The 24,909-nt window shown below is 33.5% G+C and overlaps 1 protein-coding gene across 1 annotated transcript in view; it reads right to left on the bottom strand.

The window, feature by feature from the left end:
* Positions 1–20,168: 20,168 nt before the first annotated feature.
* LOC137614689 (PE-PGRS family protein PE_PGRS30-like) overlaps positions 20,169–24,909 on the bottom strand; it is an 84,362-nt gene continuing 79,621 nt past the window's right edge. Inside the window, exons 3-4 of the mRNA XM_068344373.1 lie at positions 22,947–23,054; positions 20,169–20,265 (exon numbers count right to left, since the gene is read on the bottom strand). Of these exons, the coding sequence (XP_068200474.1) occupies positions 20,251–20,265; positions 22,947–23,054 (123 nt within the window). The 3' untranslated portion in view covers positions 20,169–20,250. The remainder of the gene's footprint in view (positions 20,266–22,946; positions 23,055–24,909) is intronic.

Here is a 24,909-nt window from a genome sequence, read left to right as displayed (position 1 = left end):
TCAATGTATTTTGATAATTTTAATGCTAGCACATCATAAACATTCTTTGGGATTTTAATAGAAAGAAGAGTTCATATTTCCGGTTAAAATATCGCAAAAATTACCATAGATAACACTGAATTTACAAATAAAGTTATAATGTTCTTATCTATCGGTCAAGATGCCCATAAAAAAATCTTACATCTTAGCATGATTTTTGAGACAAGCCATTTTAGAATCATCAACAGCAACACGTAACTTTTAATCCTTCCTTCCAAACCTTAATTGATAAGCTTGCCTTATAAACAATTCATACGAAAATGCATAATAGAGATAATGTTCATGAACACATCTCATTCCTAAATTAAATCATGTTTACCAACTTTTCGCACAGTGAATCGCAAAAGTATCGGTGCAAAGGTGGTCTGATGTACCAAAAGAATTCACACAAGTCCTGGTGTCGTGGGAGGGAAAGGTTGGCATATTTCAGCGACTCTCGTAGTATTCCAGAAATGTTAAAACAAATTTGCACCAAAACTTTGGGGATCCATTGTACATAAAACCAATCAATCTATTGACCTGACACACATTCCTCAACACCCCTAGAGCACAAACCTTTAGAATATAAATTTTGTTTCATAAAAATCAACTTAACTCAAGTATACATAAATTTCAAGTAAGAAATGCATACACCCTCTAAAAACTGTAGTTGTATTGCTAGGATAATACCAGAAATTCGAGACACCCAAAACATCCAACCCGTTCAGCTCTGCCATAATACGCGGCCAAGTCTAACAATTATTCCGTCTGATAAATTTTTGGTCATAGTTTACTGCCTACTTCCCGTAACTTAATACTGCTCCCGTGTCTCGCTTTCGCAGCCTCTTGTGGTCAACGATCATCTAAATTGTTCAAAAAGTTTAAGTTCATTTTGCACCCTCTCTCATCGTTGTTATATTATATGTGCCTCGGTCTCTCTCTCTCTCTCTCTCTCTCTCTCTCTCTCTCTCTCTCTCTCTCTCTCTCTCTCTCTCTCGACCCTTCCCTGAATCTCATAAAGGCAGGATACCGGTCCTTAAAAAACTGCTTAATAATTTATTCCATTGCCAGCATACAAGCATTATCAGTCTCATATTGTTTTGTCACTTACTGAAATACCGTCATAACGTTTATTCTCAGCTGTTCAGACAAAATCTTATGTGCCTTACAGATGACGGGAATTGGACGAACTTACACTCATTCATTTCAATCAAATTGACAAAAAGCACCCACTTCCACTACAATTACCAATACCACTGCTATTACTGCTGTTGCTACTACTATTATTACAATCACCAATACCACTACTATTACTGCTGCTAATACTATTATTACTATTACTGCTATCAATGCTAACGTGTATGTTCCTATCAAAATGATGAACACAATAATGTTGCAATCTCTCAGCAATAAAATAGGCTCATGTTTATCAATTAATTCTATCATCACATTGCAAATGCATATTAAAAATCTTTTGGAAAGTAAACATTACTTCAAATGTGAAATAAAAACCAATAAAAACCAATGAAAACAAATACATTAAAATACAAAGGGAAATAGACCATGTCTTCCTACATCTCTCGATCTTCATTTCTTTCTCTCTGGTATAAAGGTTTTAAATACAGTATCTAAATTCTGTGGAGTAAGGACGTGTTGTGTACAGTGAATGTGTCAATAAATAGGTGATAGACTTCTCAGTTTTTCATTCATTCCTCAAAATAGGAAAACAATGATAAATCTTAATATACAGTATAACGTTAAGGTCCGTTTTTTTTTTTTTTAAGAATGATTTATAAAGAAACTTTAGCAATACCGTTTCAGTCAATAAATTAAAAACGTCACGTAAACTTCTTATAGAAAAACAGAGTAATAAAATATTCATATACACTTAAATTGCTATTTTATGGGAAGAGCAGTGCAAGAGAACAATCACAAGAATATAATATTAGCATGTTTATGAAATATAGCAAGTCTATCTCATTTGCTTCTGACCCCGATCAATCTTCAGAACCAGGTGTCTCCCCACCAAGCAGTAGTAGATTTCGTCAAAATTACTTTGAAATAGAAGATTCGCTTCAACAGTCCGTCGTTCTATGGTACTACTAGTTATGCTGATTATTTACTATTAGTCTCTGGTGATCTTTCATCTACATACAGGTAATGAGCCACTATCTTTAACTTACAATACTCATGGATGCCATCTCTTTCAAGTTCTGACTAAACTAAGATAAGACACAGATGTACCTGTAATCGAATGAGAAAAAAGTTGTAATTCTAGACCATGAAAAGTTTAAGATCCCTAGTGATCGAGATAGAATTTCGGTAATTTTTCTTTCCTTAAGCCCACGAGTACAGCCATACATAATTGCAGTACATATACCTACTCGTACACCAATAAACTTCATTTAATTCCTATGAAGGACTGGCAATACCATAATTCAGCTAAAAAAATATTGATAAACGGTGACTTGTTATTAAGAATTACATATTCGAATTCTTTCACCTGAAATATAATGAAAAAAGTATTAGAAAAAGAGACAATTACGCAGGAATACAATTACAAAGATATTCCAAAAGATCATTCCTTTCGTGGAAGGGTAGGATTAAAAAATTTGGGTTAAATATTTTCCAAAAGATCATTCCTTTTGAAAAAGGGTAGGATATAAGAATTTGGGTTACATAAAACGGCATTGGAGCCTATGGGACCACAAAGGGCCCAAGTGCATCTAGAATAAAACCCAGAAATTATAATAGGAGGTAAAATTTAGAAGACGTTGGAGAACAACATGGATGAAAGGAAATAGGATATAAATCAAATGCAACGCCAAGTAATGCTTACCGTAAACCGTGTGATGTAAACTGATGGCACTGAACCCCTAAGATGACTTTTGAAGAAGGAATTGAGCAAAAAAAAAAATAATAATAAAAAATAAAATAAAAACAATGAATGAAAGGTTTTAACTAAAGAGGCCAAACTCGAAAACTAGTTCCGCCTTCTGTGAAGGTTACAAGCGAATATTGGAAAGGAGACTTCTATGTAAAAAAGTAAGACCTCTGAACATATGGGTAGATATACAAAAAGATTCAATAGAATTGAAAATTAGTATTTTTTTCCTTTATTAGATAAAGGAATTAGTGTTGAAGACTACACCTATCAAAATGAGAAAGGGGTGTGGCTACATAGCTTTAGGTTCTAACAGAGAGGCGAGGTGAATGCAACCAAAATTATTCAATGAGACTATGAGCTTATATAAAGATAGTTGCGAGCAAGAATTACGCAATTTTCTAACAGTACAAGACTTGCGACACCAAGCTTAAACAGGTTTATATTATTATTGCGGTCGAAAGAGATTAAAAAGTAATACACTCAGTGTACGAGCATGTATGAAACACGTGCGGTACATGGCACCCCCTAAAAAAGACATACATGTGAAACAGGGCACCCTGCTCTTGAGAGGTGAACTGTATGTAGGTCATGTTGCAGGAGATACGAAGATTTAAGGCGATCAATGGAGACCCAGTCTTCTTTGCCACGAATGTTGATCAAGAAAGCCTTCAATGTGCGCCAGATCACGAGGAAAGGGACCGTGTGAGGGGGTGTTAGCGGTGGCTTGCTAGTGTCATTGCACATTAAAATATGCGTTGCCTTGTGCAAATCTGTCGCTATGTGTTGCTTCGCTGGGGACTTGCAAGTCTGGCGGTATGAAGTAAATTTTCTCACAACATGACGTACTCACTGGATATTGTTGGAGAAGGTTGCAGATGGAAAAAAAATTCGGCAGGGACGACCAACGGGTCACCATACACCATTTCAGCTGCCGAGATATCAAGTGCGTCTTTAGGAGTGGTACTTAGTCCCAGGAGGACCCAAGTAAACCAGTTGAAGTCATTGCAGAGGGACATCAAAGCTGCTTTGAGGGTGCGATGAAAACGTTCAACCATTCCGTTGGCAGAAGGGTTGTGGGCGGTTGACTGATGTAGGGTGATGCCCAGGAGATTCGCTAATGATGGCCACAATTGAAAGTTAGAATGGTACAAAATGGGACAACTCATCGCCGCCATCTCATCGCCAGCCAACTCATCACCGCCAACTCATCTCCGGCTCAACTTATCCCCGGCCCAACTTATCTCCGGCCCAGCTCATCTCCAGCCCAACTTATACCCGGCCCAACTCATCACCGGTCCAACACACACACACACACACACACACACGCACAAACACACACACTGCAAGGCAGTGTAAATAAAAACGAAACAACAGTTACTCAATTACCAATCCTACTATTTGTAAACAAAAATACCGAACTATGAAATCAAAGTTTGTCAACAAAATCGTTAGTAATTTTTAACCTTTCAACGCATGACGACAATTACTCAATTACCAATTGCAAACAAAAGTACCCAAGTATGAAATCAGATGTTTGTCAACAAAAACGTTAGTAATTATTAACCTTTCGATATATCACTTTCAGTTTTACATTCTTTCTAAACCCATTACAATGGAGACAATTTTAAGTCAGAGGCAAAGCGGAATTTTCTCATGATGGCTATTTGTTCATTTTCGACAAATTTAGCAAAACGGACAGCAATTTGATGTTCTGGAAATGTTTTCTTTACAAGTAAAGATGATACTGGCACTTGCATTTGTACCTGTCAACCATATTGATTCATATATTGATGTCTTACCTGATGAATTATCCCCAGAGCATGTGCCAATCTTGAACTGGCTTGAAGACAATTATATAGGTCGGTTAAACAGACGTGGAAATAGCAGACGTGCACCACTCTTTCCATTGGAAATGTGGAATTTGTATTTTCGAACTTTGAATCATGAAGATAGAATAAACAACCATGCAGAAGGAGCGAACAGAAGATTACAAATGGAATTAGGACTGGAATATCCTACACTCTGGAAATTCATAAATGCACTTTAAAAAGTTCAGAAAGGTAGAGATTTTTATTTGGAATCACTTATAGCAGGCCGTTCACCACCCGCCAAATTAAAAAAGTACAGGGATACTGATTCCCGCATTCTTAGAATTGTCCAAAATTTTAATGAAAGGACTCCCATCGAATATTTAAGAGGCATTTCTCATAACATAAAATAAGTTTTTTTTTTATATATTTTCATGGAATATTTTTCTTTAATTATATGGTGTTAATCTATTTTTAGTGTCATGAAAGAGTCATACTTGATTCTGAATAAAGGTGTTTTTAATATTTACTAAATTTCATTAATCACTGCCGGGAATGAGTTGGGCCAGGGATGAGTTGGGCCAGGGATGAGTTGGGCCAGGGATGAGTAGGCGGCGATGTGTTGGCGGTGATGAGATGTACCCCATTCAAAATGGTACCCCTCTCAGAAGTAGTATGCTCAGGGATGCCACCATGAGAGTAAGGCGGATGTACAGTGCATGAGGCTCAACGTTAACTCTTACTTGCACAAAGCGAATGTTTCTTCACGCTCAACCACGATCACCAGCGCCTTCGGTACCTTACCTTACGGTGTAAAGGGCGACCCCATGTAATGGGCGAACCCCAAAATTTCCTTTAGAAAAATCGTTTTAATCACATACTCCATGTAATGGGCGAAGGGCAATTCACCACGCATATTATAATATATATTTATGATAACATCTTTACTAAAAGCTCCAGTATCATTAGTTACACCTTGCTTATGTAAATGCGTTCGTTTGTTCGTCATAATCGGCGATGAAGCGTAAATAAAACGTTTTCTGTTTTAGGTGGCGTTTTTAGGAAAAACATGATATAAAACCACTCTTATTTCATTTATTTTGAATTTATAAGGATAAAATAATTAAATCAAGATTAATATTATAACCATTACATAACCAATACTTGGTAAGATAGCTGTTGCTGCAAAAGCTAACTTATACACAGATGTGTAAATGTGTTCATTTGTTAATTATGATCGAAGATGGTTTCAATTTTTGATGACGTGTTTAGCGAAAGTTTGGTATCAAATCGTCTTTATTGTGGATTTCTAAAAAAACAAACCAAATCCATTTCTACCAATTTAGATGGAACGCAGGACGTTGAAAGTAGTAAGTAGTCCAAACGAAACCATTGAAGATGATTCCCATGGCGATGCTGTCCTGATGAATTTTTTTAAGCACTTTTTAATAGTTGATCTTTTGGTGGTTTTTAATATCAAGTTTATTGAATAAAGTTTTTTTTTAAACTTGTTTGCATTTTTGTTTTCCTGTATACCATACTGTAGGTACCAATAACCTGGAAATTTTGAGGTTTCGAACAACCATCACAAATAATGTAAACATTCTTGATATCTTGTCCGGAACAATTTTTGGTGACGGAGGTATTGTAATAAGAAAATTTTTTTTTTTTTTTCATTTTACTTAAACACACAGCTACAATGTATGATTATACTGAGCATATTATACGCTGTTAAGTAGAAAACTTAATTACCGGTACAAATTTGGAAATTCTAGGTTTCGGACAACAAGGCTTGCTTATCAACACGTTCACACAACATAGCCCGAGCACTATCAATCAATAATGATAAAATTACCTGTAAATATTCCGATTTCACTTAAACATAAACAAATTACCGAAATTAAAATTAGTATATTACAAGAATCAAAGTCAATCCTTCCAAACTACTAACCCATTAATGAACCATATGCAATTAGAACACCCTAACAGCAACACAACGGAGGTCGAAAAAATAAATATTTTCATAATTCCAAAAGTGTGTCTCGTGTAATAGACGAACCTTCACTTTTTTTTTTCATCCAAAACTGCTCTTAAAATTTCACCCTTTACGCGGTAATATATGATACTCCAGATTTTGTACTATTTCTTGAAGATGAAATATATACTATAAAAAGGGGTTGGCATGGGTAGACACCCGGCCAGATTTTCTTTTTTCTTTTTTTTTTTTTTAGTTTTTAGTAGTTTTCTGCTTCAAAAATCCATTACCATTGTTCTATTGTGTAACATAATTTAAAGTAAAACAAATATATTTACAACCCATTTTCTTTAATTATGGATGGTATAATAGAATAGTTTTCTAATTAAAAAAGGGGCAGGTTTTCTACCTATTTTTTAGTAGTTTACTGTTATAATACTGTATATTATTATGGTGCTATTGTATAAATGTTAGTGTAATACATACTGAAAAGTAAAACAGCATACCTAGAAACGGGTTTTTTTTTTTTTTTTTTTTTATGTACGCCAATGAGCCCAGTTTCCCCAACTTCAATATTTTACGTAGGAGTATGTTGTAATTATGATTGTTGTATTAATTCTAAGCTCACATATCCCAGAATTAACAAGCTATCAATAATAATACAGTCAGCCCTCCTCATTGGCTGGGTTAGGTAACAGACAGGCGAGAATCCAGGAATACTTGCTGTCTTGGGGCGAGTTAACTCCTAACCAACCAATTCACTGCTCATTGTCTACAAGCAGTCGACTAACACTCCAAGTACTGCCTAATATTGTTTTTACTTGGTTTGTGTCACAATACAAGTATTATATTAATGAATGAACAAATTCAGTAAGCGTTCAGTACATGTGTACTAAGTACATGGTAAGACTAAGGTACCCATAACATAAGTCATTGCCACACTTATACTTATATATGGTGTTTTCGACAGGTCGACTTGCGCCATTGAAACTCACCGTACTCATAGCCTACAGTATATCTACACTGCTCCTATAAAGTACAGTATGTTGTATACAGTACTGCACCGTAGCTAATATATCAATAACATTGCAGCATTATACAATGAATATACTGATGAAATGAAAATTAGAATAAAAAATATCAGTACAGCACCAGTAAACATTTACGTACGAAGTTTTCCGCACTAAGTCTGAAGTATGATGCAACTCTTTGAGCAGTTGATTGTTTGGCTCATGGGGTAATGTAATGTACAGTACATATCACGTTTTATACTAAAATCACTATAAGCACACTGCATATGTACAGATTTTTGCATCACTTTTACATCACAATGTGATACTACACAAAAAAGATCGAAGCAGGACACATGAGGAGTAACGATGCAAGGCCCTTGTGAATGAGAGATGAGGTGTTGCGCTGTGTGGAGAGGGAAGCGTCACAAAGCATGCTGGGTGCCCAGAAATGCGGTCATTTTGAAATGTTAGGGTCGTTGGAGTACTTGATGCAAAATCGTAAATATGTGATTTTTTATGTTATAGATTATACAATTCTCTGTATCGCGAACAATCAAAATCACAGAGATAGAACCTGCGAAGAGGAGGAGCTGACTGTATATACAAGGTCAATGCAATAAATGTTTCAAAATGAAAAACAAAAACAGCCACAGTTAACTGTAATGATTTTGAAGAAAAAAAAAGTCAGAGAACTTGAAGAAGGAATGTATTTCAAGCTCATTAACTTTTATCATATACATTAAGCATTTGACTTTATGGTTTCTCTTCACTGTTTTCCAAACTTTCAATAGTAGGCCTGAGCTAAAGAAGTATTTAATCACCATACAATAAATACCTGGTCCTGGTCTGACTTAACCCTTAAACTAAAGGACAGCAACATTAGTACAGACTGGGCTCTCAATAGGTATCTAGAAAGGATCTTTTACTTAGTAGAAGACTTGCATGCTCTGTTCAACTCGTTTTTATATTTTTCTCTTAATTTCTTAAGGGTTATAAGTAAATAGCTGAAATGCAAATGAAATTTAGGGCATAAAAATATTCCTATATTTAAATAGTAATGGTAAAAATCAATAGGGAAATAGATAATATATATGAAACCGGTACACTGTAAAAAATAAAAATAAAAACATACCCATAAAACCGGCTTTTTCCACTATAAAATCCAGGTAAAAAAAAAAAAAAAAAAAAAAAAAAAACAGCCGGGGCTGGGGTTTTTGCCAACCCTGCTATAAACTGCAATCAAAACTAGAGAGAAGTAATCTTTAATTGTACTTTTCTTGAAGATCGATTAATTGCTATAAATTACATCTATCAAAACGAGAAAATTGACTGATTGATTGATTTGGTGTTTTCTGGCATCCTGACATCAAAGGTCACTGATTCCGATGTCTTTTGTTATAAATAAAGAATAAAAGGATATTACTTTAAAACCATAAAACTGAATATGTCCTCATAAAGCCAAATAGATTTTTGAAGACCTGTTTCTGAAATAAATCTAAAAATAGTACTAGCATAGTACAACCCCTCCTGCCCAAGAATCTTGGCAAGATTAAACCTGCCATCTTCACCTTGAGCCTCAAACAGATATTTATTTCTCAAGGTACTAAAAGTGGTTTAATTGGCCAACAGGTGCCCTCTGTCAGGGGTACCAAACAGCCATCAAAAAGAGAAGAGGTAAGATATACTACAATCTACTACCAAAACGAGAAAGAAGTAATCTATAATTGTACTATTTCTTGAAGAGGTAACTATTACTATAGACTACATCAACCAAAAGGAGAAAGAGGTAATTTATGATTGCAATAGTTCTTTAAAACCATCCTAGTAACGGGATAGGGTATTTTTTATGACACCCCCAAATTAGTTTTCCCTTTATCATAAAAATACTAAAGCCTTTTAATTTTATTAAACTGAGATTGCTATTGAGGAAGGTATAAAAAAAAAAAAAAAAATTACCGGAGACCGAGAAGGTAGATGTCTAGGGCTACTGAACTGTGGCTGCCAGGCCACATGGATTTTTCAGCTCTGGACTCCTTCCTGTCCAGTCACTGCTCGAAGGCGCTGGTTCTCATCTCATTATCATCATTGTTCGTCGTTCTGAACCTATGTTGATTCCTTTCAAAAACCATGTCTCTTGTGGGCTTCCCATGCCCCAGAACCCGTACCATGCCAAATGAGAGAGGGAAATCTTAATCAGTCAAACAATCAAAGCTAGATGGCTTGAAGGGGAAATTACTATAATCCAAGAGATGATGTACAATCAAATTTCTATTACGTTAAAACTAAAACCTAATTTATGAAAGATAATGAACTAAACAACACTTGACTGTTATGTATTTCGGATTTGACCACCCAAGTAGAATAAAATCTGAATGGTTGAAAGGAAAAAAAAGGTAATTTTGAAAATGAAAACAATTTATCATGTGGTTCTACATGATTACATGACCCGCTCTAGACAAAAAGAAGTCACTCCTCCAGGGCCTTCACTGGAAGTCAACGCAAATCACGACTTAGTGTATACAGCAGTACCAGAGAGAGAGAGAGAGAGAGAGAGAGAGAGAGAGAGAGAGAGAGAGAGAGAGAGAGAGAGAGAGAGAGAGAGAGAGGCAATTTACAGTCTGAAAACATCCAAACGAATAAAAGCATGAAAGCTTCTTAAATATAAAAATTGAATTTCAATCCTTCTTCAATTTTAGTCACAGGACTTGGGGTAAGAATTAAGCGTGCACAAGACTCAAAAATATTAACAACCCCCCCCCCCCCCTCTCTCTCTATCTCTCTCTCTGCATATATATATATATATATATATATATATATATATATATGCATATATATGCATATATCTATGTATATGTATATATATATATATATATATATATATATATATATATATATATATATATATATATATATATATATATATATATATATATACGGTATATATTTATATATACATACATATACTGTATATATATATATATATATATATATATATATATATATATATATATATATATATATATATATATATGTATACATATACAAATATATATATACATATATATATATATATATATATATATATATATATATATATATATATATATATGCACATGCATATATATAAACATATATATACACACACACACACACATATATATATATATATATATATATATATATATATATATATATATATATATATATATATATATATATATATATATTATATATATATAAATATATATATGTATATGTCTATTCATTGAATAAACAACAATATTTGCACATTTCTTAAAGTAATCACAATAAATTAACTATTTAATTGATTGAAAAATACAATGGTGGTTAACATCACCCCAATTTCATCTAAGAGTAGGGTCGAATCTGTTTAAATCATTACATGGTGCCACTTGTTTTGAAGAATCAAAAGGATGGACATGTGAAATTTTGTTTTCTAACACCACAAAAGCCTAAACTGCAACAAGGTAAAGTATTAAGTCTACTCCTCCACTGTTTTGAATTATTATTTTTTCACATCTTTCACTACCGTTCAATTTGTATAGTATAAAAAAATCCCTTTCTGACGTCACCAAATTTAAAATCAAAGTATGCTTTTTTCCTTTTGGAGAGGAAGGTGATAGAAGGGATTACTCACTCTTGTTATCAAAAAAGGCTATTTTGGCGATAAAGCTTCTTGGCTCTTTCAGTATCCAACACTGTTGGTGACAACTACAATCGTCTCTGTACAAGTATACAGGATCTAGAAAATAATCTCATTTTACTTGTAATGAAAGGATCATACCTATCAAACAATGATCTCTTTACATACAATACAAATACACTTATACGTATATGGGTGTACTTAGAGACGCTGACTATACATGATTGAATATAGATTATATGAAGAACCACAGGTTTCCAAGATGAAATTTTTTAAGATGATTTATTATTATTATTATTATTATTATTATTATTATTATTATTATTATTATTATTATTATTATTATTATTATTATTATTATTATTATTAGCTGAGCTACAACTCTAGTTGGAAAATCAGGATCCTGTAAGTCCTTGGGCCCCAACATTGAAAATAGTCCACTGAGAAATGAAATAAGGAAATATATATAATACATGAGAAGTAATGAATAATGGATATAAAACATTCGATAAATGTTAATCACTAGTGGTTGGTGTCCACAATAAGAAAGGTGTGGTCAATAAATTAAATAGAACTAGATGAGTGCTCATGCATAACAAAAAAAAATTTAACATAGTTAAAAAGAAAATCTCACTCAGGTTCGGCTAGGAACCATGGGATATTATTTCCTACATAAGAATGAAGGAGATTGTAGGTTTACGAAAAATTTACCACTTACAATTACTCAAGTGATAATTATTGAACTATCAATGATAAGTCTGCCAATATTTTTAGTCCATGTCTTAGTCATTTCATATACTGTAGACAGCTTTTCTTTTTTACTTAAAACAATAAAATTGACATGCAGTTTTACGTTTGGTTCTAATCAATGAGAAAAACAAAATAACTACAAAGAATTTAACTTTTATTTACAGCAAACATATTTTTACAGATAATGTATACAAGTTACAATTCGACATGAAAGCATTATGAGGAGAAGAGCTGCCTGTTTGTTTTTATGATTTATAACTCATGATGAGCTTCAAGACCTGGGGTTAATTCATAAAAAGAAACTCTGAAAGAGAAAGATTAACAGCCAAAGTCACAAATGCAGTAAAACCTTTGATGAAGAATTCAGTATCGTGTAACATACATTGGTTATGGACAGACTGGATGTATTACATCCATAAATCATCATAGGAATACATTAAGCAAGTAATATCTCGAGATCATACACACACTATTCCAGCATTATTCTCTATTTAAACTTTTATTACAAAAGATTTAAGATATTCACAAGGAAAGTGATATCAGAATAAGACTCCACATATCATCGTCACAGCTCAAGCATACTTCATCTTGACAAGACCCAAATTTCCAGAACAACCGTCTTCGAATATTCTTAAACAAGGGTTTGGCCTATTCCAAAACTTCTAGCATCCACACGTAGTATACTTTAGGTTTCCTGGAATCATGACCTGGCGTCTTTCACGGATCCTGGTGTCATGACCTGCCATCTTTTATAAATCCTGGAATCATGACCTGGCTTCTTTCAAGGATCCTGAAATCATAACCTGGCATCTTTTAAAGATCACGGAATCATGACCTGGCGTCTTTCATAGATCCTGTAATCAAGACCTGGCGTCTTTCATGGATCTTGGTGTTATGACCTGGCGTCTTTCATATATCCTGGAATCATAACCTGGCATCTTTCATGGATCCAGAACCATGACTTCGTAGCTTTTACTGATCCTCCAACGAAAAACTTTCAACGACCTTAAAACAAAAACCCGATACTGAAAGGGCAATAGAAGGCACCCTTGAACAGCAGGTTTGAAGTACTCATACACCTTCACACAAACCAAATGATTATTTTCTATACTGTATCGCCATGTAGCCTAAGGGAATAACATTGAGGCTAGAATCCTGCCACTTATTTAAACCATAAACACAAGAGAATAAATGAGACGTAAGAATAATTATTCTTTTAATTCAAAATTAACCGAAGATATCAAGCCAAAATGTTTTCTCATTAGACCTAAATAAAGACTGTTTAAGCTGGGCACACCACCAAGATGGACGGAGTGGGAAGATCTTGAAAGGTTGAAGGAGGGGCTTTAGGATGGTTCAACTCTGAATGGATTTATTTCTCTTGTGTGTTTTGAGCAGACCCTAGTGGGATGGCTGAAGCCTAGAAGCAAATATCCGTTGGTCTCCAAGCTATCTGGAGGCCTACTTGAACTGGGCTAAGCATATATATACTCCCTATTTCACTGGGCATGTACGACCCTAAATCCCATTCTTTTTTCGGCAAAACATACCGTAGTTCATCTAAATGCTGGTGCTCGCCTACGCTCAACGGAGTCAGGATTAATTAGTTTCTCAGTTGTCTGTGATATAAATGTTTCATACTTCAGAAAAAAATCCAACATTTCAGTTTATATACTGTACTTGTCCAAGTATAATTCGGACAGGGTTTCATTCAGATATCTAGAAAGAAAAATTGAGTACACTGCATATGGATAATAATTAATACTTAACTTTAATGAAGTTAGGAAAATCGTCAGGTAAGATATGCAAAATAAAAATGAATGTAAGGAAAGTAATCGCAAACATTCCAAATATGTAATAAAGCGCCTGGCGAATACATACATGGATTTAAAAGTAAAATTTCATCGAGAAAAGACCCCGATGACATTACTGACACGGATGGTAATGAAAAATTACTACATTCTGGGTGTCAAAAGAAAAACACTGGTTATGAAGTGTCAATACGAAGTTTAATATTTCTAAAAGATTTTGCATTTCTAATGAGCAAAGTGTGGAATTCTACAACTTTAAGTTATAAGAAACTAATGGAAACTGGTGGATTTATTTTAACATTTGTCATATAAAATGTTAGAACTATATCAAGGAAGTCAGGAAGATGAGGAGGCATAATGCTCCCAACGATGTTATTTTCCATAATTACTATTTTACTGTACATAATGGTTATTATTTACAAACAAGTATCATAAATCCTCTTCATTTAAAAATATAACAAAATAAAAGAGAACTCGTATTTAAAAAAAAAAAAAACTAACTGTATATACGACTACTTTGTGCGATTTTTTGTGCAAATAATTCATACACGAAGTACGCCTTCTCCTTTTGGCTAACACAACTTCAGCAATATGAGAGGTTTTTCCTTCAATTTCACATTTTATGGCAACGTTCAAGATAACACTTGCGCTATCATTATTATCTGGTTACATTTTCCCGCTGAAAAGGAGATTCATCGTTAGGAATTCACTAGTTTTTACAATCTTTTATATGGTCTAATCAGCAGCAGTCGACTAATTTAATGCTTTAGTAATATCTAAGTACCCCACATGGTATTTGTAATCCAAGAAAGAAAGACGAACTGCCGAGTGCAATTCAATTTAAAAAGATAAGAGTTCGTGTTCCGATAGAGTTCAGTAGTGTCAGTATCCTTATTACCAATTTCAGCTACGAATGGAGAAGCTTATAAATCTATCGTTGAGGAATTAGCAACCAGACTAGCCCTCCAGTTCCTAACTTGGGTGAAGTGGGGTCTTAAAAGCTGATTATACTCTATGTACATTTGCCCTGTCTCTAGAAAACTATCCTCTCGCTGGCCTCTCCCGCTCATAAGAGACCTTTAAAGCTTCGTGAATCCCATTGGTAAGAAATGTTATTTACATAAAACCTTAAAAAAGAACCATATATTTTGAATGAGACATAAAAATATCCTTAACTAAAAATGTAGGAGAATGGCAATGCATTGAGAAGACAGACGGAAAAGTGAATTATTCAGTCAGTGATGTATATCATAACATCTGCCTTAAGTCTAAATAACTTTATTAAAAAAGTAAAAAGTACCCATATTTTCTCATTAAGTTAAACTAGATTATGCTGAATTTAGACCTGCTTTTCTTGTTTTAAAATTAGAAAGAATAATAGATAAATAAATTGAATATATATTATGTATATATGTGTGCGTGTATGTAAAATTTATATATAGACATTTATGTAATTCAAAAGTAACTTGACAGAATTTTACATTCATCCGACAACCACTTAATTTGAAGTTTAGGTTAAAGTCTAGAGTCTAGACTCTTTCATCTTAACCAATAATATTAACCGTCAATTACTATGACATAGTACATTTTAAAAGGAGTTATCTTGAGAGAAAATTATTGAAAATTAAAGGCGAGATCCTCGTAATAGTAAAATAATCACTGTTGCCAAACTAAAAACAAAGCGAATTTCGCTACACAGGCTACCCACTTCAAGTACCTACTATCTATTTCAAGCCCCATAACACCCTCCTTTTTTAACATAACTAATGAACTAGGCTTCTGATAAATGTGATACCGAAACAACCAGAGTTTGAGACATCGACCTAATTTAGAAAAAATGGAATCAAGCATCTACTCCGTATTATTGTCTTACTTTATATCGAGAAACGTCATCTCAATCTTGTGGTCATGGTGAGAGCTGAAATTAAGACCTGGCAACTAGGCGCAGGATCCCGTGATGTTAACGCCACGCCCCCATTTCCCATTGGTTACCATTATATCAGTACAATAAATTATATACATATACATACACACACACACACACACACACACATATATATATATATATATATATATATATATATATATATATATATATATATATATATATATATATATATATATATAATATAGAACTTACGCCATTAAATATGACATGATACCAACCTATTCAATCCAATCTTCTGTTTATTGTTGTCTTATTCCCTCTTGTAGTATGTTAAAAGTCGCATCACAAAAGCATTACGACAACCTTGCTGACAATAGTGAAACATTCTTGACATGATATAAAATGGCAATACTACGCAGTAAGCAAGGTGTCAGCAGGAACCCCTGACAATGCCTGTATCTAACAGATGTGTACTTTCCCTAGCACGATCACCTCTCTGACTGCTATCAGAGATTTTTATTTCTTGTCTTCTTTTCCGTAAGAATTGCCTATCAATTCAATAAAAAACACGTGAGGCTAAAAATGTGTTCTTTTCAAACACAATAACTAATCAGTATCTTTAGATTCCATCAAAGAGCAGTACAAGTCACACCAACTTTTATATTATTTGAAAATCATACGGAAATGGGACCTTGGCAGATGTAAACGTCACAGGGGCCCAGGTCATGGTCCACACACGTCATTCTGAGCCTAGATGGCAGGTCTTAATTTTCGTTCTCACCAAGACCACAAAATTTCAGATGACATTTCTCGATATAAAGTAAGACAATAATGCATAGTAGATGCTTGAATCTATTGTTCCTAATTAGATCGGTGTCTCAAATTCTGGTCATTCCGGTTTCACGTTAATCAGAAGCCTAGTTCATTAGTTATATAAAAAAGGAGGGTGTTATGACTTTGAAATAGATAGTAGGCAATTTCCATTCATACCAATCCAACTGCAATGTGTCTAGCCTACAGCTAAAATGCAAGCTCAAAGGGTCCTTTCAAACAAAGATGAATTTCAGACATGAGGGCAAGTCCTTCAGAAACAGCAGTAAGCAAGGAACTGAAAAAGGAATATACCGGTATATATATTATTATAGTATCATAAAAAAATTCTACACGAGTGATATATTGAACGTTGAGAACAATATTTTAAGAGGTCCCCCTTCTCAGAGATTATAGGTAGGGCATTTAGTAGCATTTATAGCAAGATATAATAGCTCATGTTTTTGTTAAGGAACCTACATCTGAAATTCGACGACTGGCACTACTAACAAATTTGTTGAAGTCTTGCATTCTAAATAACGTAACCTGATATTTGGACGGAGACGCAAACTTTCATTGATAAAATAATAATAATAATAATAATAATAATAATAATAATAATAATAATAATAATAATAATAATAATAATAATAATAATAATATCAGTATTTGAAAGAATCTATCGTAATGTTTGACTAGTACAATTTCAAATTGGTACATACTGCAATTTGATAAGAGTAAACAAGATTTTATATTATCAAGAAAACAATTAAGAAAATAGAAAACAATTAGATGAAAAGACACAAGGCCCCTTGCTAAGATTATTGCTGCCGAGTTTCATAGAAAATGTTTTAACTATCAATTCAAGCACTGAGATCAGGGGATCCATTTTACTAAATATAACTGATTAAGAATCCCCTGAACAGCTGATGGATAGGGATGTCTAGGAAAGAGATTCGTAGGTGGGTGGGTGGGGGGGGGGGGGCATCTAGGGACTCCCAGTGCATACATTCTTCAAGAAATATACTGGATTGGTAGTAATACGTTTTATTGCGAGTATTTTCTTTATGTCTCCTTCTCTTCTAGATGGCGTTGTTATCAGTCGACCCTGGTAGATGAGATTCCAGGTAAAATATAATCAATTGAGTTTCATCAGTAGAGTGATTAACATTCTAGTATTTTGATTCGATAAAATTTAAAGAACATAACGCATAATTGGTAGAAAGCTACTTAGGAAATACATGGTATTTGAGAAACGAACTTCAATAGTGAAAAATATTTCATAGCAATATTTCCCCACAAAAAAAAAGGCCGTCAGAAAGTAATCGTTTAAATAGTAGAAACATTGAATTGGAAATTTTTAACCCCCGGCTATATATGCATATTCTCTCTCTCTCTCTCTCTCTCTCTCTCTCTCTCTCTCTCTCTCTCTCTCTCTCTCTCTCTCTCTCTCTCTCTCTCTCAATTGAAAATGATTTCGTTAATGAAATGAGGTCCCCTACCTATACAATTCAGATCGGGGACTAAACAAATTTAAAGTTATACGCTTCCTGTCAATTAAAAATTATTTTGGTAATGACATACGATCCCCTACCCATACAATTCACATTGAGGACTAAACATAAGATTTTATACGCCCACTGTCAACTGAAAATTATTTTTCTAATGACATGGGGCCCCGTTTCAAAATAATTCAGATAGAAGACTAAACAAATATGATTTTATACGCTCACGGTCAATTGAAAATGATTTCGCTTATGACATAAGGTCTGCTTTCATACAATTCAGATTTATGACTACACAAATATGCCTTAATGCGCTCATTGTCAATCAGAAATGATTTATCTGATGACCCATACAATTCACATTGAGAACTGAACAAACATGATTTTATAGAATCCCTGTCAACTGAAAATTATTTTGCAAATGACATGAGGTCCCATACCCATAAAATTCAGATTATGGACTTAACACATATTATCTTATAGAATCACTGTCAATTGAAAAAGATTCTCCCAGTAATTTTTATTTTAAATCTTAAAGAGGACCAATCAGCACGAAATTGAATTCCACTGATCAATTAAAGGAAGATAGAATGACTAAATTAATCAAAACCACTTTATGGCTGAGATATATACCTAAAGAGTCACATTCCAACTGTATAACAGAAACACAACGAACAAAGAAAGCAATTGTCCCCTTTAAGGCTGAAACAAATCAGTACCTTTAGCCAACACTTTAACAGGTATGCTGTATACGTCGATACATATCGCTGGCTTCAGAAGAGTTCTGTTGCATATCTATTTGCAGTTTTCCATTTGTCCTTTAAATTTACCATTTGACTGATAAGCTTTCCATCATATATTCGAACTTTGTCATTCATACGGCTTGTATGCCGTTTTTCAAGAAAACAAAATACCTACAATTAATTCGAAAAATTTTCATATAGATAAAAAGTAAGACTGTAATTACAATCATGAATCAATTTTACAGAAAGTTTAGGAACTAGGGTTCTCTTTTAACATGAGCTGTAAATATCAAAATAAAGGCTTTATAAAATACTACACCTTTAATAATCGAAGCTCGACTTAACACAAATATCTTTATAGTAATCTCAGCGAATGTTTTGGGACTTAGTCATTTGGATAAAATAAATGGAATCAAATTTGTATCGCAGTCCTAGAACATTTACAAAGATTATATATATATATATATATATATATATATATATATATATATATATATATATATATATATATATATATATATATATGTATATATATATATATATATATATATATATATATATATATATATATATATATATATGTGTATGTATATATATATATATATATATATATATATATATATATATATATATATATATATATATATACATATATACATAGATAGATAGAGAGATATAGATATATATGAGAGAGAGAGAGAGAGAGAGAGAGAGAGAGAGAGAGAGAGAGAGGAGAGAGAGAGAGAGAGAGAGAGGAGAGAGGGAGGAGAGAGAGAGAGAGAGAGAATGTGCATATATAAATATATGTATATGTGTATATATGTATATATATATATATATATATATATATATATATATATATATATATATATATATATATATATATATATACATAAAAAAAAGAAAATTATTTTATAAAAGCATGTAAATATTTCATACAACAAAATGACCACTTACACACAGCAAATAACGACGTAACCTTAATACGAAAAAATAACCATCAAACCTAAGGATACGACTGAACTTTATCGTGGGAGTAACAGCATCACAAAATAGCTTTGGTTACCCAGGAATTGGATGGCTACAGTACACTAGGTAAGTCCTATCATGATGGTGTGCCTTGCAAATACTCGAGTAATATAACAGCACCTTTAGCGGAGGCTTGCCTTTCTACACGCACAAGCTCGCAAGTACATTATTTCATACATACAGTACATACAAACTCCATAAACTCATCCATCTCTCTCTCTCTCTCTCTCTCTCCTCTCTCTCCTCTCTCTCTCTCTCTCTCTCTCGATATGGTTTGTTTCAGTGGCACTGGAGATACGAGTACATTCCGCCTAAAGAGATATGTTGTCACGACGTCTGGGAGTGAGAGTTACTGTAGAAGCTCCTGAGGGAGAAAAAAAACACATGATATAAATAATATATTCACATCATTGTCTGACATATAAAAAGATTCAATGCCACGTTTTAGGGAAGCATTAAAAGAATAAATAATAAAGCTACTAACTGATGATTACATATCAATAGATTGGCTTAATTTTACTTCTAGTTCAGTTCTCAAAATTTCCAATAGATTCGCTGTGTGATTTTTTGGTCATTCTCTATTTTCCGTAGTTGACCATTAGGGTAAACCCATTGCATCACTATAAGTAAGTTTGCAAATCAAGTCTAATTCAAAGGTCATAACGACTCATTTGTTAACAATAAAATATTTTCTTTTCTTTGTCAGTAACCAAATTAATCGAATTAGATATTATTCAGTGTTTCAAATGTACAGATCCTTGAAACGTGGTGAGTAACCAATAAAGATAAAATAACCGTAATGTTTATTTCAGCGAATAATAATAATAGCAATACACACTTGAATATGAAGAGAAATATTAAACTAAAAGGCTTAACCTAAAATGAAATAATAAAACAGGGTGGATGCAAGATAATGGTTACACAAAACCTTTCAAGACCTTACTTTCATTTTCCTCTGGACATCCCACATCGTTAAATAATTGGACAAAATAATTACCAACGTTTAAACACACAAAAAAGGATAAACGAAACAGTTTTGATACAGTTTTTAATAGAACAAGACTCTTCAATATATACCACACAACAGTAAATAATGTGATAGCAATATTCTTAAATTCATTTTTTAAAAATATCACAGATTCTTTTAATAAAAAGGGGAGAAATTCTTAATTCTCAAGATCAACAGATAAAATTTAGTAATGTATTAAGTGAAACACTGATCATCTATTTAACATAATATATTTTGTTTTTACCAAAAGTCTCAAGATTAACAATGAAATCGTATGTAATGTCTGAAGTGAAATATATTTCGGTTACCACAATGTTGTCTGTAAGAGACATCGCTAATCTGCAAGCAATGTAAATGACACATTGCAAAATACAAACTCATTAGCGTAGATGATATGAAATTGCATTTTAATGAATGATTAATCCGATAAGAGCAATTTATAAAAATGACAATTGATGCCTTTCCGGGCGACACAATTCCAATGATAAAATCAACTGACAATAGACGCAAAGTCCAGCTCTGTGACACATCAATTTCACAATTCATCCAATATTGCGAATTACGAACCGAGAGCAATTAACCCGAGTAGTTTTCCAAAGTATCTTTAGAGCCTCGAAGAGCGGACAGTCGACGGTATTGAATATGAGATGCCATCGAAATGAATATTATTAATTTGCAGTTAGGAGACATAAAATGCAAATTGTTCATAAAATTACGTTTTTCAATAATAATGCATCAAACTCCCGATGGAAATTTATTCGCAATTACAATCTTGAATCAAGTGTGTACTTTGAATTTTATTTTCAAAGGAAATTGCGTAAAGAATCACGACTGTAAAATATGAATGCTTTACTTATGATTATTTTGTTTATCCATTTTTGGGGAAAAAATATTTTGAACCGTAACATGAATTTTTCAAGTTTATACAAAACTGTTTTAGAATAATAAATAATATCGCGTGGTTAATCAGAAGTGGGAAGGCTAAAGAAAGAAGGAATTTCTATACAGAACATGCATGACTTCTGCCATTAATATAAAAATGATATAACCTTATCCATTACTTACCCAATTAAGTACCTTAATTCCTTTACTTAATCTTTCACTCTCCATTTATCTCGCACCTCATCTATAATCAGTAAACTTTTGTCCACAAAATTTCTATGGCTATATCTAACATCCTAATTTTGTTGGAATCTTCAGCCATTCTTCCATATATTCCTCACCTTCGCAATCACAAATGTCATTCTCTCTCTCTCTCTCTCTCTCTCTCCTCTCTCTCTCTCTCTCTCTCTCTCTCTCTCTCTCTCTCTCGGACATGGTAGCTTTACAAAGCATTACACGTGCATCATGGGAGTTTTTGTTTCATTGTTGCAGAGAAAACTTTTTACAGATGCCGTTATGCAGAACATCACATACACAAAGATAAGTAACATACAGAGGTTCAAAACAGTGGAATCAATTGTATAAAAAATAGAAATTCTTGTGATATGTTTAATAATGAAATAAAGAATATGATTTTTAATAGTTATTGAGTCTTCTGTTTTTTTCTTTATCTGTATCCGAAATCCAGTGATATGTGTTATGTAGCATGTTTTCGTCCATTATTATATTTTGTATCTAGCAATCTATTTTCATATTTTATACCCGTTTATGAGTATCTTTTTATCTGACTTTTTATTGTACCCACTAGTATCTAGCAGACTATGTAAGCTGTTGATTTCTATGCACTATAGGGCTATGTTCTGACCATATGACACATGAGTTTATATTAGAAGGTCTGTAAAGGAGCTTCAGTTCATCAGACCGAGCTAATAGTATTTCGATGTTATGTTACATGATAATGTTTTTATGTACTAGCCCAATAAAAATATATCAGTATCTCTCTCTCTCTCTCTCCTCTCTCTCTCTCCTCTCCTCTCTCTCTCTCTCTCTCTCTCTCTCTCTCTCTCTCTCTCTCTCTCTCAATAGATTACCTAAGCACGCAACAATATCCCGCAAAAACTGAAAAGTAAATGAAATGATGACCAGCATCTTACCTCATCTGATTCCTCTGCTTCAGCAGGAGCCATTAATCTCTTGGCTGCCTCATCTGCCCTCAAGGGAATGGTCGTGAACTTTGACCCATCAAAATCACTGATATTCATCTGTTGGAAAGACAATTTCGCTTTAGACATAAGGCATCATGCCTCGGGGGTCTTTCATGAAGCGTTGGAGTAAAGGAAGCAGCAATTAATCTTTATCTGACTACGGAACTTGGAGTAAACCGTAGGGAATCCAGCGGTATGTAATGTTCTTTCTTTCTTTTTATCGTCCAAAATTATACAAACTTCAAATACTTATCATGACACAAGATGACATATGAACTTTCATACGTTAGTTCTTTTAATTTAGGAATCGATATACCATTTACAACAATGGAACTTGATATCTTTTTAAAAGATGCTTTGGTCAACATAAAAGATTAAAGTTTAGAAAGATATTTCAAGTCTAAGAAAATCAAAATAATTTCTTCTATTATTTACGAAGCAATATGAAACAGAAACAAGAAAGATGAAAAGGAGGATTTATCAGAAGGAAAAATATCTAAAACATCTAGAGGACAACAGACGACAAGACAAATGAGAGAGAGAGAGAGAGAGAGAGAGAGAGAGAGAGAGAGAGAGAGAGAGAGAGAGAGAGAGAGAGAGAGAGAGAGAGAGCTTGTTGATACAGCAATAGCTTTTCAGACAATCTTTAATGCTAAAGGTGAATCTAACTAGACCCCTTGAGAGAGAGAGAGAGAGAGAGAGAGAGAGAGAGAGAGAGAGAGAGAGAGGTTATGTAGCGTAGGTGAATGGACTACGTGTTTTAGATACTTACCAAAGAAGCGAAGGGAATTTACAATAAAAAAGTATGGTGAATATATAAACAGAATACTGCAAAGTCACTGGGATCTACATATTGGAAATGATAGGAAATGGGTCACTTATAAAATGGGAAGAACTAAAGAGAGGAAAGAAGATAAAATGCATTCTTTCACAGGGTACCGGGGATCAAATACACGTAAATGAAGAGATTTCCAACCCTGGAGAAGAGTTAAAAGGATTTGGATAAGCGTGACTGGCTCTTGGTGACATAGCAATAGACAAGGAGGAGAAAAGGCGTGAAAGCGATACGTTAGAAGCATGGGAGGAAGCAAAGATTTATATGCACGATCCGGAGGTTTATATAGAAGCACTAAATGACGGTCGATAAGATTTATAAACAAGCTGTTTCGGCAAGGTAAGGTGGATTCATATCCATATAGTTAGAATAATGTGTTAAGGATAGCTGAGATTCTACATCAGAAGGTTAGGATGAACAACAAGATATTTTAGAGGCAGACGAGGATAATCACGTGAATTTACATATAAGTGATTGTGGATGGCAACGAAATTTTATTCAAGCAGACGTGAACATAAACGATATTCAAATGGAGGAAATTATCGATGTAAATAAGGGTTTTTACTAGAAGCACTTGTTAATGTTAACGAAAAACTATTAAGCAAGGAGTGGAGTGTATTCACAATGTCTTATATTCAAGTAGGGAAAGAGAGAGACTTATATACAAGAGGATGGAAGACTATTAGATTTACATGCAAGCCATGGAGGAAGGAGAAAATTAATTCTACGCAAGTAATGGAGATTTCAGAGGAATTAACACTAAGTGCATAGAACTTGATGAATGATGATATTAGAGATTTATAAAGAGACAAAAAAAATTATTATATGCAAACAGTTAAAGATGCTAAGGAAGATATAGGAGCAAGTAGAAGCGAGGCAAACATTACAAATATGGCTAGAATAATGCATATGAAGTGCTTATAACCAAACATCTTTAGGATAGTAAGGGAAATGAATGTGTAAACAATAGAAAATAGGCAAGAATACTTATTCATGAACTGTAGAGAATAACCAGAAACAGTTATAAGAATAATAATGGCATAAGACTGATAATAACTTGCCTCATTTGCAAAGAGT

Source organism: Palaemon carinicauda, chromosome 21 (assembly GCF_036898095.1).
Source record: "Palaemon carinicauda isolate YSFRI2023 chromosome 21, ASM3689809v2, whole genome shotgun sequence".
Taxonomy (NCBI): domain Eukaryota; kingdom Metazoa; phylum Arthropoda; class Malacostraca; order Decapoda; family Palaemonidae; genus Palaemon; species Palaemon carinicauda.
The sequence above is the reverse complement of the archived record's forward strand: the minus strand, read 5'-3'. Positions and strand labels throughout refer to the sequence as shown.